The following is a 14,924-nucleotide window of genomic DNA, read 5'->3' on the forward strand; positions in this document are numbered from 1 at the left end:
TCCTCAGCCCTCTCACATGTGTTGACCCAGATGTTGGTCTCCTTGGAGCAAGGAATGTGTCTGTTGAGCAGTATCCCACTTCTGGGTGGGAACTGGTCCTGGTGGGAGCCTGAGAGGAGGCTGCTGTCCCCTTTCCTGGGCAGGTGAGCCCCTCTCCACCCATCCTGGGAGCCCAAAGCTGGTGTCCATGGGAGGGAGCATGGTGTACATGGAGAAGGTACAGCTGGTGGACAAGGGAACATACACCTGTGAGTGCAGGAATGCCGTGGGCAGCAGCAGCAAGGAGCATCACCTGGAGGTGCATGGTGAGCCGGGGGGCCCAGAGACAAAGAGGACTCATGGGAGTGGCTGAAGATGTTGTCACCCCTCTCAGTCCAAGGTCCAGCTGACCCAAAAGCCATTGTCTCGTGCATTTTGGAAGAGATGCTGCTACCTGGGCTGGCTTTGCCCCTCCATGTGTGCATGGCCAAGGGAATTGCTACAGTATCCTCTCCACCCTGTGTCCCTCTGCCCACAGCACTGCCGAGAGTCCAGGGTGGCAGCAACACCCTAAGGAAGGTCTCTGTCATCGAGGGTGGCCAGACGGTTCTGGAGTGCGAGGCCATGGGGATGCCACCCCCCTCGGTGACGTGGGTGAAGGATGGGCAGCCCTTGGCTGGCAGGGACAGGCTACTGCTCACGGAGCAAGGGAGGCGGCTGCACATCCCCAGGGCAGAGGTGGCCCATGCAGGACGCTACACTTGTCTGGCGGCCAATGCAGAGGGGCAGGAGCAGAGGGAGTTTGATGTTGTGGTGCATGGTAAGGATGTGGGATCGGCTGCTGGCTGGAGGGTCTGGATGCAGGCAAGATCAGGAGGGTGGTGATGTCCCACATGGAGCAACCTGATGTGGAGTAGATCTTACACAACCAAGCATGAAGAAGGTCTTGGGTCTTGGCTCAGCAGGGTTATGCTCCAGGTTTAGCTGTAGAACTGAGTCCATTAGGCAACACAGCAGATCATCTCACATATTATAAAGTCCTACCCAAGGACTTGGGGAAACCTCATGAGCTGAACTTGAGCTATAAAAGGCCTGAGGTGGCTCCGGGTGTGTGGCCAGCTTGGTGTCACACTTGTGAGCCTGGGCTCAGCTGTGCAGGTAAGTGGCACATACTTGCTGTGGGTCAACAGTCCCATAGCACCTTCAAAGTTGACAACTGCAGGTGATGCTAATGGTCCTTCTGGGTTTGTGTCCTCAAACTCTACAAAGCAGGAAGGTGGGAAAAAGCCAGGTTCACCCAGTTTTCCCCTTTTGCTTTGCTCCTTTGGTGTCTTGTGTGCTTTGCAAATGGATGTCTATCTTTTCTGCATCCTCAGTTCCTCCTGAGTTCATTCAAGGATCAGGATTGACAACCAATGTCACCATCTCGCTGCAAGAATCCCTGACATTGACTTGTGAGGCCACTGGTGTTCCCCAGCCCACAATCACCTGGTTCTGGGATGGCTCTCCTGTCACCCCCAGCGAGCACATGCACGTGCTTTCAGGTCAGGGATCTGGATTCTGTGAGAGATTGAGTGCTTTAGGAACATATTTTCCCCCAACACTTATGAGTTTAAATTTATGATGGAGCTCCAGCCCCACAGAAACACTGCTGGTATTTGTTGGTGCCTGGATCAGGGCCCTGAGACCTCTCTGCTTTGTGCTTTCAGGGGGCTGGCTGCTGAGACTCACCAATGCACGAGCACAGGATGGTGGCCACTATTCCTGCCTGGCCAGTAACATAGCTGGGGAGGCCAGGAAGCATTTCTACGTGGAGGTCCTCGGTAAGGAGGGGTCCTCTGTCTGCTGCAGGATTCCTGGTGGGATTTCAGAGCTCCACCCTTGCAGTAATAGGCATGAGTTCAGACTGGACATGCTGGGAGCTGCAGCGCTTGAGCCTTTTGTGCTTCAAGATGTGAGTTCAGAGGCTCAGCGAGGCTGGCCAGCTGCTGAGGTCCCTGGTGGCTTGTGTTCCTAGTTCCTCCCCACATTGAGAATGCAGGTGAAGAAGAGACATTCAAAGTGTCTGAGGGTCATCCTGTCACCTGGTCCTGCCTGGCTGCAGGTGAGCATTGAGTAGGGAGGGGAGGTGGCATGAGCAGGTAGGAGATGGGGTTCAGGAACTGACCTCAGTCTCCCTCTGGGGCATTAAATAAACGTGACTCCAACTGAAGACATGAGAAATCGTCTGAAGAGCTTTTCTGGGACAGTTCCTGCCTCTGCAGTTGAGCTGTCCAGGAAGCTCTAGGGTGGGGACTCCCACGTGAGGAGCTTGTTCCACAACGTAAGCTCCAATGTTTCCCAAATGGAGCTAAAATTCCTCTAATCTGGTTTCTCCTTTAGTGATGGGAATAATTAATCACCTCCCACTCAGGACAGTTCTCTTTCTTCTTTCTGGCTCATCCAGCTGCCTCTAAAAGCCTGATCCAGATCTTGATAATTTTGACTTGGGCTGATGCCCCTGCTTTCCAGAAAAGCTCCAGTGCAATGACCCTGGTCAGGCTGTGCTCACACATGGAAAAACTTTACATGAAGGCCAAATCCTTCTTTCCACCCTACACAGGCAACCCACAACCAAAGATCACCTGGCTGAAAGACAACCACCCTCTTCCCAGTGAAGACATCTTCTCCATCTCCCCTGATAGCTCTGTGCTCCATATCCCCCAAGCCTCCCTGTCTCATGCTGGCCGCTACTCCTGTGTGGCCTCCAGCTCTGTGGCAAACCAAGCCAAGCACTACCTGCTGGATGTTTTGGGTATGTGTGGGTGGAGGCAAAATCTCAGGTGTAAACAGAGTTAGAGGATTTTAATGGCCTGCCCCAGATAGGTGGTCAGGATCCCTTAGTTCTGCAGCCAGCAGTGTGGCATAAGGTCCTGGACCTGTCCCAAAGCCCTTGTGAGACTTCTTGGAGGAACATGAAGTGTCCATCTAGTGCAGGATCCATCTCTGATGCTGGCTTGTGGGAAGGGGGATTATGGTTTTTGTGTTCCCCATGTTTTTAGAGGGCAGCAGAGACTGAAGCTGGCACATGCTGTGACCAAGTCCAACTCCCTGAATTTGGATCATGCTCTCTAGTTTGCGGATGAAGCACTGGGACGCCTAAGGGGGTGCTAATGCTGATGTGTCACACAAATATATCTCTGTAGCCACTCCCACCTTTGCTGGAGATGCCCATGATACTGCTGCAGAAGAAGTCACAGTGATCATCAACAACCCCATCTCCCTGGTCTGCGAGGCTCCACCATACCCATCTCCCAACATCACCTGGCTCAAGGACAAGGTTCCTCTCGAAGCATCTACAAATATCCTCCTGCTCCCTGGTACTGTGATGGTGTCCACTGTCTCTACATGACTGTGGTAGCCTCTTGTTGCATGCCTGGGGGTGTGGGAGTAGGGCCTTATCTTGGTCTGGCTGTGGTCCAGGGGAGTGAGATGGTGAGTTGTCATCCTGCAGGATCCAAGGGGCTAAGACCATCAGGTAGATGCTGCTCTTCCATGTGCTGCATCCTCTTGTAATAGCTAGAACCTTCTCATTGCTGGTTTTTATAAGCCTGGGAACTGGCATTAGGCCCCCTTCAGCCAGGCTTGTGGGTGATCAGCAGGTTCCTTGAGATACTTTCAGGTGCTGTATGGGGTTAGACAGCTGTGGCTGTGAGCAGTGACCCTCTCAGGAGACTCCCTTTGCCCAGGTGGTCAAGGGCTGCAGATCCTGAATGCCCAGGAAGAGGATGCAGGCACATACAGCTGCATCGTAGCCAACGAAGATGGGGAGGCTGTGAAGAACTACGATGTGAAGGTCCTGGGTACAGGAGCTCTCCATGTCCTTCCTAATTCCTGCGGTGACCTCTCCACTGTAACTAAGCCAGTGCCCTTTCCCTTTCCCGTCTCAGTACAGATGCCTGAGAAACACCACTCATTCAGGGTCCATCTTTGGGTGTCAGCAGTGCCCTGAGGTGCTGCCTGTCACTGATTAGGGCAGAGCAAGGACGCTGGGGGCTCTTTTTTCATCCCAGCTCTGTTCTCTTTTCTCACTAGTCCCTCCTTGGATTGCCAGAGATGACCCTTTGGGGGAATTTACTGTGAAAGAGGTGAAAACCAAAGTCAACAGCACAGTGATGCTGGAGTGTGAGACCTGGGCTGTGCCTGAGCCAATCATCCGGTGGTACAAGGACAAGCAGGTGAGGTCCTAACTGTAAACAGGGAGGAGCTGCTGGTTTGGGAACTGTTCCAGGTGGATGGAGTCAGAAGATACTCTTTATATGGCTGGCTGGGCTGCTCCTGCTCCTGGGTGTGTAATCCTCCTCCTACCCTTCTGTTTCTTCCCTGCCCTGGTACTGGGGTCTCCATGCAGCTTCTGGAAAGTGCAGGACACCTCCAAATCCTCAGTGAGGGGCAGGTCCTTCAGATCAAACCAGCCAGTGTCTCAGATTCGGGGCACTACACCTGTGTGGCCACCAACCCTGTGGGTGAAGATGACAGGGACTTCATTGTACATGTCCAAGGTGAGCCCTGGGTGGAGACTCTGCACCCAGAGCAGTGGGTGTCTCAGCAAGAGGAGGGGTCCTTGGTGGGGTTCCATGTAAGATCAGAGCAGAGCGATCAGGAAAAAAGTTTGTGCCTGCTGGAAAATAGCATCTGCTTGGCCCTAGTCAGGCCTGGGCAGATGCTGTGGTTGCACCTGGGGGCGAGTCTCTGTTACCCACAGCTGATCACAGTCTATCTCTGCAGTGCCCCCACTCTTCCAGCAGCAAACAAGTCCCAAAGAAGCTCTGGAGATCTTCTACCGTGAGGAAGACCAGGATGGGGAGGTGACAGAGCACCGGCAGGCTGTCCTCAACCAGCCCACCGCACTCTACTGTGACACCAGTGCCATCCCACCCCCTCAGCTCACCTGGTACAAGGATGGAGAGCCCCTCTCCCCCGGCCCAGGGGTGCTGATGCTGTTAGGTAATGTGGCACCTGTGGGGTCACTGGGCTGCATTAGGGGTGTGTGGAGAGGTTGGAGGGAACAGTCCAGGGATCTGTCCCTGTCCCCTGTGCCAAGGCTGCCCTGTGCTGCAGGGGGCCGGGTGCTGCAGCTGCCGGCAGTGCGGGAGGAGGATGCGGGCAGATACACCTGTGAGGCGGCCAATGCTGCGGGACGGGACCGTCTGCACTACGAGCTGGAGGTGCTGAGTGAGTACAGGGCCAGGGGGATATTGGATGGAGGCATATGGCAGCCCCATAACCACCTGCTTCCAGCTGCCCCGGCCATCCATGGTGGCACAGAGGACCTGCCTGAGGAGGTGACAGCCACTATCAATGGCACTGTCCGCTTTAAGTGTGAAGCTACTGGGCACCCAGAGCCCACGGTGTCCTGGTTCCAGAATGATGACCCCATAGTGGTTGGCCCACGGCATCAGCTCCTGGAGGGTGGCATGGTCCTTCAGGTCAGTGTCACCCTGGGCAGGTGGACGTTCCAAGGAGGGACATGGAATGTGGGGTGCTCTTTCCTCCTCAAGAAGGCTGTCCTGGTCTCACCAGGAGCTTGGTCCCCATGGGAGTCCCAACAGCTCCCTGGCTCCAGACAGCCATCAGTGTGGCTCTGTTCCCCCTTTGCAGGTGGCCGCGGTGGAGGCAGGTGACACTGGCAGATACACATGTGTGGCTGAGAACCCAGCTGGGTCAGCTGAGAAGCACTTTGCCCTTGCTGTGCAGGGTAAGGCACCTCCCCTTCTGTGGGTCACTGATTTACCCCCCTTCTCCTCCTCCCCCAGCTGGAGTCTCCCGCGGCTCTGGAACTGGCTGCCTCGCTCCCCCTGTTCTTGTCACGCTCACTCTGAGCAAGGAGGTCGAGGTGCCGCATGCTCCGAGCAGGCGAGATGCTCAGTGTGTGTTTCCTCCGGGGGAGAGCTCAGCCTCCCTGGTGATGGTTCCCCTTTGGCACTGTCTTTTGGGATGCACTGGAGCAGCAGCTCCCTGGATTGTGGACACAAATCCTGAAAGCATCAATGGCGTCATCAATGGCAGCGTCTCGCTGGTGTGCGATATCCAGTCCCACCCGGCTGCAGAAATCGCCTGGTACAAGGATGGCCACATCCTGCGGCTCAGTGAGGAGGTGGTTGTCACAGCAGGTACACTGGGATAAGCAAGGCTGGTAGCCTGTCCCCTGGGTCTTGGCACAGGCTTGGGCTCTAACTTCCCTAAATCCCCCTTTCTGGGTGCTGCCTGTGGGACTCAGGCTGAGACTTTTGGCCATACCACGTGCTAACAATGCGCTGCAGAGTTATCTCCTCTGGGCTCCAACGGCTGCATCCTGAAAACTCTGTGCTGCCATCCCCCAGGAGCTCAGTGCCCTTTCTTGTTGTGCAGAGTGAGGCCTCAGACTTCAAAGGGAGACTTTGATGGCCAGATTCCTCTTGCATAGAGCTTGGCTGGCTGCTGGAGTCCCAGTCAGCTTGCTGGCATGGTGGCTGTGACCTGGTTCTGCTCTGCTTTCCACTTCTTCCAGGCTCACGAGTGCTGCAGCTCCATCACCTGCAGCTTTCCAGCTCAGGCACATACACGTGTGTGGCACTGAATGTGGCTGGCCAGGATGAGAAACGCTTCATCCTCAATGTCCATGGTGAGTGTGAGGGCTTAGATGGGAGCTCTGCCTCCCAGAGCACATACCAAGGAACCAACAGTGAACCCCAGTCTGTGTGTTCCTGCTCACATCCTCATCCCTGCTCCTCCTTCTCAGAGCCTCCAGGCATCCAGGACCTGCAGCAGGAGACACTTGAAGCTGACATGGGGACCGTTCTTGTCCTGACCTGCCAAGTCACTGGTGTGGCAGTGCCCACTGTCACCTGGCTGAAGGATGGGATCCCGCTGGGTATGTGCACAGGAGCACGGTGTCCTGGGCTGCCATCCCCCACCTTGCTGCTGTTCCCCTGTCTCGGTTTTCCAATTCCAATCCTGCTGCAAGAGACCTTCAGGAGCTCACAGAGAGGAGGCAGAGCATGAAGGAGTTGGTGTTTTCCTTTTATGAGATAGACTTATCCTTGAGGTTTGAAGCAATGTAATGCAGATATGAAACTTAATGGAGGGATGTGGTGGTGAGATTTCTAATTATCAGCCCTTGGGGTACCTGCTGGGACAGGGGTTTGCCCCCAGACCAATGGCTCTTTTCTCCTGTGAAGCTCCAGCATTGCACACTGCAAAGCCCCTGCTCTGCTTTAACAGGTGTCCCCAAACCTGGGTGAGGGTGGAAAGTGGGGAGCACAACAATGAGCCTGGGGAGAGCTTGGTGGAAAAGTGCTGCTGAGCGCCCTTCACCCTCTCTCCTTGCAGAGAGCAGCCCAGAGCAGGGTCTGGTGTCTGGGGGGGCCCAGCTCCAGCTCAGCCCGCTCCAGCCCTTCCACCAGGGCCGATACACCTGCCTGGCACGGGGTCTGGAGCCCGGGATACGAAAGGACTTTGTGGTGCTGGTGCGAGGTAGGGTCTCCTCAAGGCAGCTGGGTCTCTGTGGGCCTCCTTTGGAGTGGAGCCTTCCTCCCCCTGCTCTCCCTCAGCATCCCTCTCTTCTTGGTGCAGTGGCACCCCAGATCACCAGTGTGGGGGTCCCCAGTGAGCACAGCGTGCTGGAAGGCAGTGGGGTGAGGCTGGAGTGCCAGGCACAGGGGCAGCCCACCCCCCAGATCTCCTGGCTGAAGGATGGGCGACCCCTGGAACTGCAGCCCCCCTCGCACGCCCGGTGAGTATGACTGGGGGCACCACCCCGGGGCTGACCATGGCACAGCCCTGTCCATGCCTCAGTTTCCCCATGTGCAAAATTGCCATGCAAGGCAGGCTGAGCTCTGCTGCTTCTTCCCATTGCTTGGTCTGGGACATGCTCATGCCAGCTCTTTGCTGAGAGAACATCAGCCTGGGTCAAGCCCTGATGTCCAGTGCCACCCTGGCATGGTCACTGTCACCCTGGCAGGGCCCCAGGTGATGCCCTGGCCTTGCAGCAAGCACCAGAACCCACAGCCTGGGCTGCAACCAAGCACAGAACACCTCTACCCCATGGGAATGTTAAGGATGGGCACACAGATCACTGCCCTGTCCTTCCCACCCAGGATGTCCTCAGATGGAAGTTCCCTTCTCCTTGAGGGGCTCCAAGCTGCCGACTCAGGGGCGTACACGTGCCTGGCTCGAAACAGCGCAGGCGAAGACACGAAGCTGCACACGCTGAGTGTGCTGGGTGAGCAGGGCTGGGACCTGCGGGGCAGTCCCAGGGCCACTCACCCCTGACAACCCCATCAACCCCTCTGTCTCCCCACCCAGTCCCTCCTACCATCGAGAGAGATGCTGGTGACTCGGAGGTGGTCCGTGGAGTCCTGTCCGCAGTGGTGACACTGGAGTGCTGGGCACGGGGGTCCCCTCCGCTGCACGTGAGCTGGCTGAAGGACGGGCTGCCCCTCCGCCTGTCCCCCCGTGTCACCCTGCTCTCAGCTGGGCACGTCCTCCGGTGAGAAGTGACCCTGGTGTGATGCCCCACAGGCTCTGGGGCTGGTACCCAGGTTTGCGAGCAGGGATGGCCATGGCTGCACCTCAAGGTGGCTGAGTGTCAGCATGATGACCTTGGGGAGCAGCAGGTCACTCAGAGCTGATGTCTCCTCCCCATCCCTGTGCCCCACTCCACGGGCTAGGATCTTCCAGGCACAAGTCTCTGATGCCGGGCTCTACACCTGTGTTATCTCCAGCCAGGCAGGGGTGGCTGATCACAGCTTCGTCCTGCAGATACAGGGTATGGGACAGTTGGAGTTTGGGAAGAGCAGTGGGGAGCACCCAGACACTGATTTTGCTGGCAGAGCACCTGATGTGCATTGCAGCCTGTTCCTAAGCAAGGTCCTGAGCCATCCCTTACCTGCTTGGTGAGGATCGAGCAGGGCAGGACCAGCCTGAAAGCAGACCCAGAGTAGCATCCTCCAGGGAGGCTGAGCCACTTTTGAGTGTTCTCAGGACACCAGGGAACTGCCAAACACATCCCCAGTGCGTGGGCATCCAATTCTACTCCCACAGCTCCTGTAAAGGGAACCCTTCCCTCCACAGTGCCCCCTGTCCTGGAGAGTTCTGACAGCAGCGAGGAACAGATGGTGGCCGAGGGCTCTGATGTCACTTTCACCTGTGAAGCCACGGGGTCCCCAGCACCAGCGGTGGCTTGGCTGAAGGATGGAGAGCCCCTGGGGAGGCAGAGTGACCAGGTGCCCAGTGGCCCACGGCTGAGCCTGGTAGCCGTGGGGCCAGCTGATGCAGGAGTGTACTCCTGTCTGGTGGTGAACGAGGTGGGAGAGGCCAGCAAAGCCTTCAGACTTCTGGTGATGGGTGTGTCATCTCCCTAACATTTGGGAAGGGCAGCGTAGCCAATTTTTTGGGAGCAATGAGGGGATAAACTCTCCTGCCTTGCCACGTGCCCTGCAGAGCCACCCCGTGTCGAGGCTGCGTCCCATCCCACTGAGATGTCCATCGCTGTGGGCACCCCACTGGAGTTGACATGTGTGGTGACAGGTGTCCCCATGCCCACTGTCACCTGGGAGAAGGATGGGCGGCTGCTGGCAAGGCCCTGGTTCATGTCAGGGAATGAGAGCACCCTCCATGTTGAGAGCACTGAGGTAAGAGCTACTCTTTCTTCTCCCCACCTGCATTTTCTTTTTGTGCCTCAATTTTTCCCTCTCCTGGCTGTGTAGGTGGTTGATGCTGGCCTGTACACCTGCCTGGCCACTAACCCTGCTGGGGAGGACAGCAGGAGCTTCCATGTCAGTGTCCAAGGTAGTGTGGCCCCAGCAGTGCAGCGAAATGGGTGCCATCAGAGGGTCCTGCAGGATGGTACAAGCTCTGGGGGATCAGAGAGCTGAAGCATCCCTGCATCCTTCCTTGGGATTGGTGGGACCTGTAAACCTCCAAAGAAGGGTCTGGAGCACAGAGTTATGGTCCTGCAGAGTGGGGGCCTATGCATGACTTATGGGGATAGGTATGGGGGTGCCCAACACACGTTGCACACCTTAACTCACCTAACACGTGTCCCACAGCACCACCCAGCATGGCGAGTGTTGGAGAGATCCCCATCATCACAGCTGTGGCAGGAGGGCAGCTCATCCTGGAGTGCCCAGAGGGTGCTGAGCCACCCTCTCACATTGAGTGGTACCAGAAGGGCTCCCCACTGCAGGTACTTGTGACAGGACCAGACGTGGTGCACAGGCAGGGACTGGGATGCCCCTTCACCAGCCCCATCAGGCTGGCAGAGGGGTAATGCAGGTAGAGCTGCTGATGGGAGCTCCTGGGGTTTAGGAGGATTCCCACAGACAGGTCCTGGCCGAGGGGCACTTCCTGCAGATCCGGGCTGTGCAGGCAGCGGATGGTGGGGAGTACAGCTGCAGGGCCACCAACACCCTGGGGGCCACCAGCCTGCGCCTCCAGGTGCAGGTCCATGGTGAGTGCTGCCCTGCCACAGGGCTTGGTGGGCGCTGAGTGCCAGTTCCTTCCCTGCTGGATCAGGGATGAGGGATATTATGGGGTGTCTCATGGTGCGGTGGTGGGGCTGGACTATGCCCAGCCTCCAGTGCTGCTCTGAGCTGGCATCCTCCATTCCTGAGCCCTTGTCCCTTACTTTGTGGTGCTGCTGCAGTGGCCCCAGAGATCCAGCCAGGCCCCAAGGAGGCAAGGGCACTGCTAAACAGCTCGGCCGTGCTGCTGTGCCAGGCAGAGGGGTGGCCTGTCCCCCAGGTGACATGGCGGAAGGATGGCCAGCTCTTAACCCTTCCTCAGAGTGACAGGTATGAGAGTCTGTGGGTTGGTGACACCAAGAGCTGGCACGCAGGTACTGCCACCCTCTACACCAATAGGTAATTTTCTGTGCCTGGAGCAGAGGCAGCACTGTCATTCTGTGAAGAGCTGTGCTCTGTCCCCACACCAGCTCAGTGGGCATGAGCTGCATGTGACTGCAATGGCACTTGTCACCTTCCCAGCTGTTGGTCACTGTGTGGTGCAGCCTGGCCATGCAGAGCCCCCATGGGGCTCCCTTGCTTTCTCTCCCCAGGCTGCAGCTTCTGCCAGGAGGCTCCCTGCAAATCAACCCCATCCAGGTCCAGGATTCGGGCTATTACCTCTGTATGGCATCCAGCCCTGCTGGCTCTGACCGGCGAGGCCTGAACCTCCATGTCCTGGGTAAGCAGAAGAGCCAGATGGATCCCTCCTGGGATCACTCCTCTGCAACCCACTGCTGTTGGACTGCTCTCATCAGTGCAATGATGTGCTGCTGGCCTCTGCTTATAACCACCATGCCCTCCTGCAGTCCCTCCTGCCATCTCCCCCGGGCCCTCCAACCTCACCCTGCTGGCTCAGCAGCCAGCCACGCTGGCCTGTGACACCTGGGGGTCCCCTGAGCCCCACATCAAGTGGGAGAAGGATGGCCGCCCCCTGAACCCACACCTCTCATCTGGTGCCTACAGGTACACTCAGCACCAGGCACCTTGCCCACTGAAGGATGGGGTTTACCCCCCCTTAGTGCTTCCCATAGGACAGGGGTGACTGGTGTTCACTCTGCCTGCAGTTTACAGTCCTCAGGATCTCTGCTCATCACCAGCCCTGGTCCCTGGGATGAGGGGCGATTTGAGTGCATCGCCACTAACGCTGCTGGAGAGGCACGCAAGGTCTTCCTCGTGTCTGTCCATGGTGAGTTCCTGGGGTCTGGGGGTCTTGCTGAGAGTGGCTTTCCCAGGACCTGTCACCACCTCAGGTGTGATGTTGTTGTGCTCCAGCCCGCCGTGGGCTTGGAAGCCTTCTTGAGGACTGGGCATGGGGATGGTCAAGAGGGACATAGAAATACCTGTGTCCATGTGTACAGGGACAGAATCCCCTTCAGCATTTGCCATGCAGCCCTGCTCACTTTCCTCCCTCCCCTCTCCAGTGCCCCCCACCATCGCTGATGACCTCACAGATGTGATTGTCACTCGGCTGTCCCCTGTGGTCCTCACTTGCTATACCTCTGGTGTGCCCCCACCCACGGTGTCATGGAGCAAGGAGGGCGCTCAGCTGGGCAGCAGAGGAGGGGGCTACCGTGTCCTGCCCAAAGGTACAGGCACAGGGCAGTACAGCCCCAGTGGGGTGGGAGGTCCCTGCCTGCCCTGCCTCTGCCCTCCCCTCTGCCCACTGTCTTCCAGGAGCCCTGGAGATCAGGCAGGCGCTGCCTGCACACACAGGCCGCTACACCTGCACGGCTCGGAGCGTTGCCGGCACAGCCCGAAAGCACCTCTGGCTCACGGTGCATGGTATGCACAGCTCCCAGGGGTCCTGCTTCTAGGGGTCCTGAAGCCTCTTCCTAGGGTGGGCCTGGTGAGCAGCATTTCCCTTCTATTTGCAGAGCCCCCTGCTTTGAAGGCCCTGCCTAGCATGGTGATGGTGATGGTCAACACCAGCACGGTGCTGTCCTGTGAGGCCACAGGTGTCCCCCGGCCAGAGGTCACCTGGCAGAAGGATGGTGTAAGCATTGCTGGAGGTGAGCAGGAGCCCACTGGAGGTTGGCAGAGCCCACACTGCCTGCCAGCCTTTGCTTGGGGGAAGAGTTGGGTGTCAGGGGTACATAGGCATTCTAGCAGGGTGTGGAGTGTCACTGTGCGTGGGTCCTCCTGGCTGCCGCCCAAGGTGGGTGTGTTGGCCACTGAAGCTGTTCCATGGAGACTCCCTGGGAAGAGGCACTTCTCTGGGGAAAGCAGTCCCTGCACATCATCCATCCACACCCCTGCACAGCTGCACTGCCCTTTATTTCTGCCCATTCCCACAGGATCTGGGCTGAAAGTGCTCCCCAATGGCCAGCTACGTCTCCTTCGAGCAGCCCCAGAGGATGCGGGCACCTACCTGTGTGTGGCTCGCAACCCCTCAGGCACTGCTGCAGGGAGGACCAGACTGATCGTGCAAGGTATAGCAGCAATCAGGGCTCCAGCACGTGTCCCCTCTGCTCTTCCCCATCCCTAGCACCTCGCAGTGAAATGTGGCTGTCAAGGTATAAATTCCTGCCCTCCTGTCCCATCCAGTGCCCCCCATCATCGCTGCTAGCCCGCTGGAACTTGTTGCCCTGGAGGGGCTGGAAGTGCTGCTGCCCTGTGCTGCCCATGGTGTCCCTGAACCTCGCGTGTCCTGGAGCCGGGAGGGAGCCCTGGTGCGGGCTGGTGGGGGCAAGGCCACCGTCCTGCCCTCTGGGGAGCTGCTGCTCAGGAATGTGCAGGTGAGCACTGTGCCCTCCTGCCACTGAGCCAGCTGTAAGGCTGGAGAGCTGAGGAACAAGTGTCTTTTGCTGAAAAACAAGCCTGGAATATGTCCTTGGTTGCTTGTGAATGTATGTGGTAGAGGGAAAGCACTGTGCAGTCCCTTGATACGGGCTGGAGTGTTGGGGCAGTGTGGGTTTGCTGATGTAGGCTGGAAAAATTGGCTGAGGCTTTTTTCTGCACAACAACCAGCAGAGCTGTAGCTCAGTGAGCCGGGGCTGCAGCTGGACCCCAGACTCAAACTGACCTCTCTAATCTTCCCCTTTCCTCTTGCAGGAGAGGGATGCTGGGAGCTATTCCTGCACTGCAGTGAACTCGGCTGGGAGGGCAGTTCGGCAGCTCTCCCTCTTCATTCACACCCTGCCTACCTTCACCCGCTTGCCCACAGACGTGACCCTGAAGCAGGGCGAGAGGCTGGAGCTGCTGTGTGCCGCCATGGGCAGCCCCCAGCCCCACATCTCCTGGACGGCCAACGGGCAGCTCATCACCGGTACCTGAGAAGAGGCTGCTGAGCTTGGGGAAGGATGTGATCCTGGTGCCATCCTAGATCTTGTTCCACCTTTCAGGGTTCCCGGGGTGCCAGCATGGCTGGCTGTGTGGGGTTGTAACAGCTGGTCCCCAATCATGCTTTCTGGGGCTTTGCATCTGCAGATGGTGTGTCGGGGCAGAGTGGGAGGAGCGCCCTGCGGCGAGAGGCAGCCACCCATGCTGACAGCGGGACCTATGTCTGCCACGCCGAGAACAGTGTCGGTGCCATCAGAGCCACTGCCTTTGTCTCCATCAGAGGTAGGTGCTGGCAGGGAAACTGGGGTGCCCAGCCATCCCTACCTCCTCTGCCACCCCTCTCCCTTTCCCAGAGGCACCCATCATACAGGGGGAACCCAGTATCTACCAGGTGGAGCACCCTGGAGGTGATGCCCTCCTTGACTGCAATGCTCAGGGTCACCCTGAGCCCCTCATCCGCTGGAGCAAGGACGGGTTGCCAGTGGTGCCCGGTGGGCGCCTGCGCCAGCTGCAGAACGGCTCCCTGGCCATCCATACTGTGGGGGTGAGTGGGGCCTGTGAGGTCCTGGTGCACTTTGGGGAGCTTTAGTGGCAAAGCAAATACTGTGCTAATGCTGTTGGTCCTGCTAGAGCACCGATGCAGGGCACTACCAGTGTGTGGCGGAGAATGGTGTGGGCACAGCAGCAAAAGTTGTCACCCTGGTGCTGCAGAGTGAGTGCTACCCACCTTTGCACCCTCTTTTAAAGGAACTGCAAACCATGACACCCCTCAGCACCCCAAACACCCACCCCTGTCCCCTGGGGAATGATCTCAGAACTGCTGGAATACTTAGGTATTGCCTGCATCCCTTTCCCTCCCAGGTGCCCCTGTGGCAAGGGTGACACCAGGAGTGGTGACAGCACGCACTGGGCAGCGAGTTCTGCTGCACTGCATTGTATCAGGGGAGCCCACCCCCTCTGTGGAGTGGCAGCGCGATGGGGAGCAACTGCCTAATGGTCCCCATGTCCGTGTCCTGCCCAATGCCACGCTGCTCCTGCCTGCTGTTGCCCACCGTGATGCCGGAAGCTACTCATGCCTTGCCCGTAATGCCCTGGGCTCTGCCATCGCCCACAGCTCCCTGGATGTCCAAGGTGGGTGTC

At 57.9% G+C, this 14,924-nt stretch overlaps 1 protein-coding gene across 1 annotated transcript in view; it reads left to right on the forward strand.

The window, feature by feature from the left end:
* The window catches only part of HMCN2 (hemicentin 2), a 33,333-nt gene that overhangs the window by 14,310 nt on the left and 4,099 nt on the right, over window positions 1–14,924 (forward strand). The window contains exons 27-59 of the mRNA XM_071574295.1: window positions 144–305; window positions 518–799; window positions 1,356–1,523; window positions 1,689–1,802; window positions 1,997–2,083; window positions 2,582–2,773; window positions 3,165–3,338; window positions 3,708–3,821; window positions 4,054–4,196; window positions 4,370–4,520; window positions 4,747–4,965; window positions 5,080–5,193; window positions 5,260–5,447; window positions 5,620–5,739; window positions 9,306–9,345; window positions 9,442–9,632; window positions 9,708–9,789; window positions 10,050–10,186; window positions 10,309–10,450; window positions 10,646–10,793; window positions 11,057–11,184; window positions 11,312–11,468; window positions 11,570–11,691; window positions 11,927–12,091; window positions 12,180–12,287; window positions 12,380–12,514; window positions 12,800–12,934; window positions 13,050–13,240; window positions 13,557–13,770; window positions 13,932–14,066; window positions 14,138–14,328; window positions 14,415–14,496; window positions 14,646–14,915. Coding sequence (XP_071430396.1) covers window positions 144–305; window positions 518–799; window positions 1,356–1,523; window positions 1,689–1,802; window positions 1,997–2,083; window positions 2,582–2,773; window positions 3,165–3,338; window positions 3,708–3,821; window positions 4,054–4,196; window positions 4,370–4,520; window positions 4,747–4,965; window positions 5,080–5,193; window positions 5,260–5,447; window positions 5,620–5,739; window positions 9,306–9,345; window positions 9,442–9,632; window positions 9,708–9,789; window positions 10,050–10,186; window positions 10,309–10,450; window positions 10,646–10,793; window positions 11,057–11,184; window positions 11,312–11,468; window positions 11,570–11,691; window positions 11,927–12,091; window positions 12,180–12,287; window positions 12,380–12,514; window positions 12,800–12,934; window positions 13,050–13,240; window positions 13,557–13,770; window positions 13,932–14,066; window positions 14,138–14,328; window positions 14,415–14,496; window positions 14,646–14,915 — 5,001 coding nt within the window. The remainder of the gene's footprint in view (window positions 1–143; window positions 306–517; window positions 800–1,355; window positions 1,524–1,688; window positions 1,803–1,996; window positions 2,084–2,581; window positions 2,774–3,164; window positions 3,339–3,707; window positions 3,822–4,053; window positions 4,197–4,369; window positions 4,521–4,746; window positions 4,966–5,079; window positions 5,194–5,259; window positions 5,448–5,619; window positions 5,740–9,305; window positions 9,346–9,441; window positions 9,633–9,707; window positions 9,790–10,049; window positions 10,187–10,308; window positions 10,451–10,645; window positions 10,794–11,056; window positions 11,185–11,311; window positions 11,469–11,569; window positions 11,692–11,926; window positions 12,092–12,179; window positions 12,288–12,379; window positions 12,515–12,799; window positions 12,935–13,049; window positions 13,241–13,556; window positions 13,771–13,931; window positions 14,067–14,137; window positions 14,329–14,414; window positions 14,497–14,645; window positions 14,916–14,924) is intronic.

Source organism: Pithys albifrons, chromosome 20, assembly GCF_047495875.1.
Source record: "Pithys albifrons albifrons isolate INPA30051 chromosome 20, PitAlb_v1, whole genome shotgun sequence".
NCBI classification, from domain to species: Eukaryota; Metazoa; Chordata; class Aves; order Passeriformes; family Thamnophilidae; genus Pithys; species Pithys albifrons.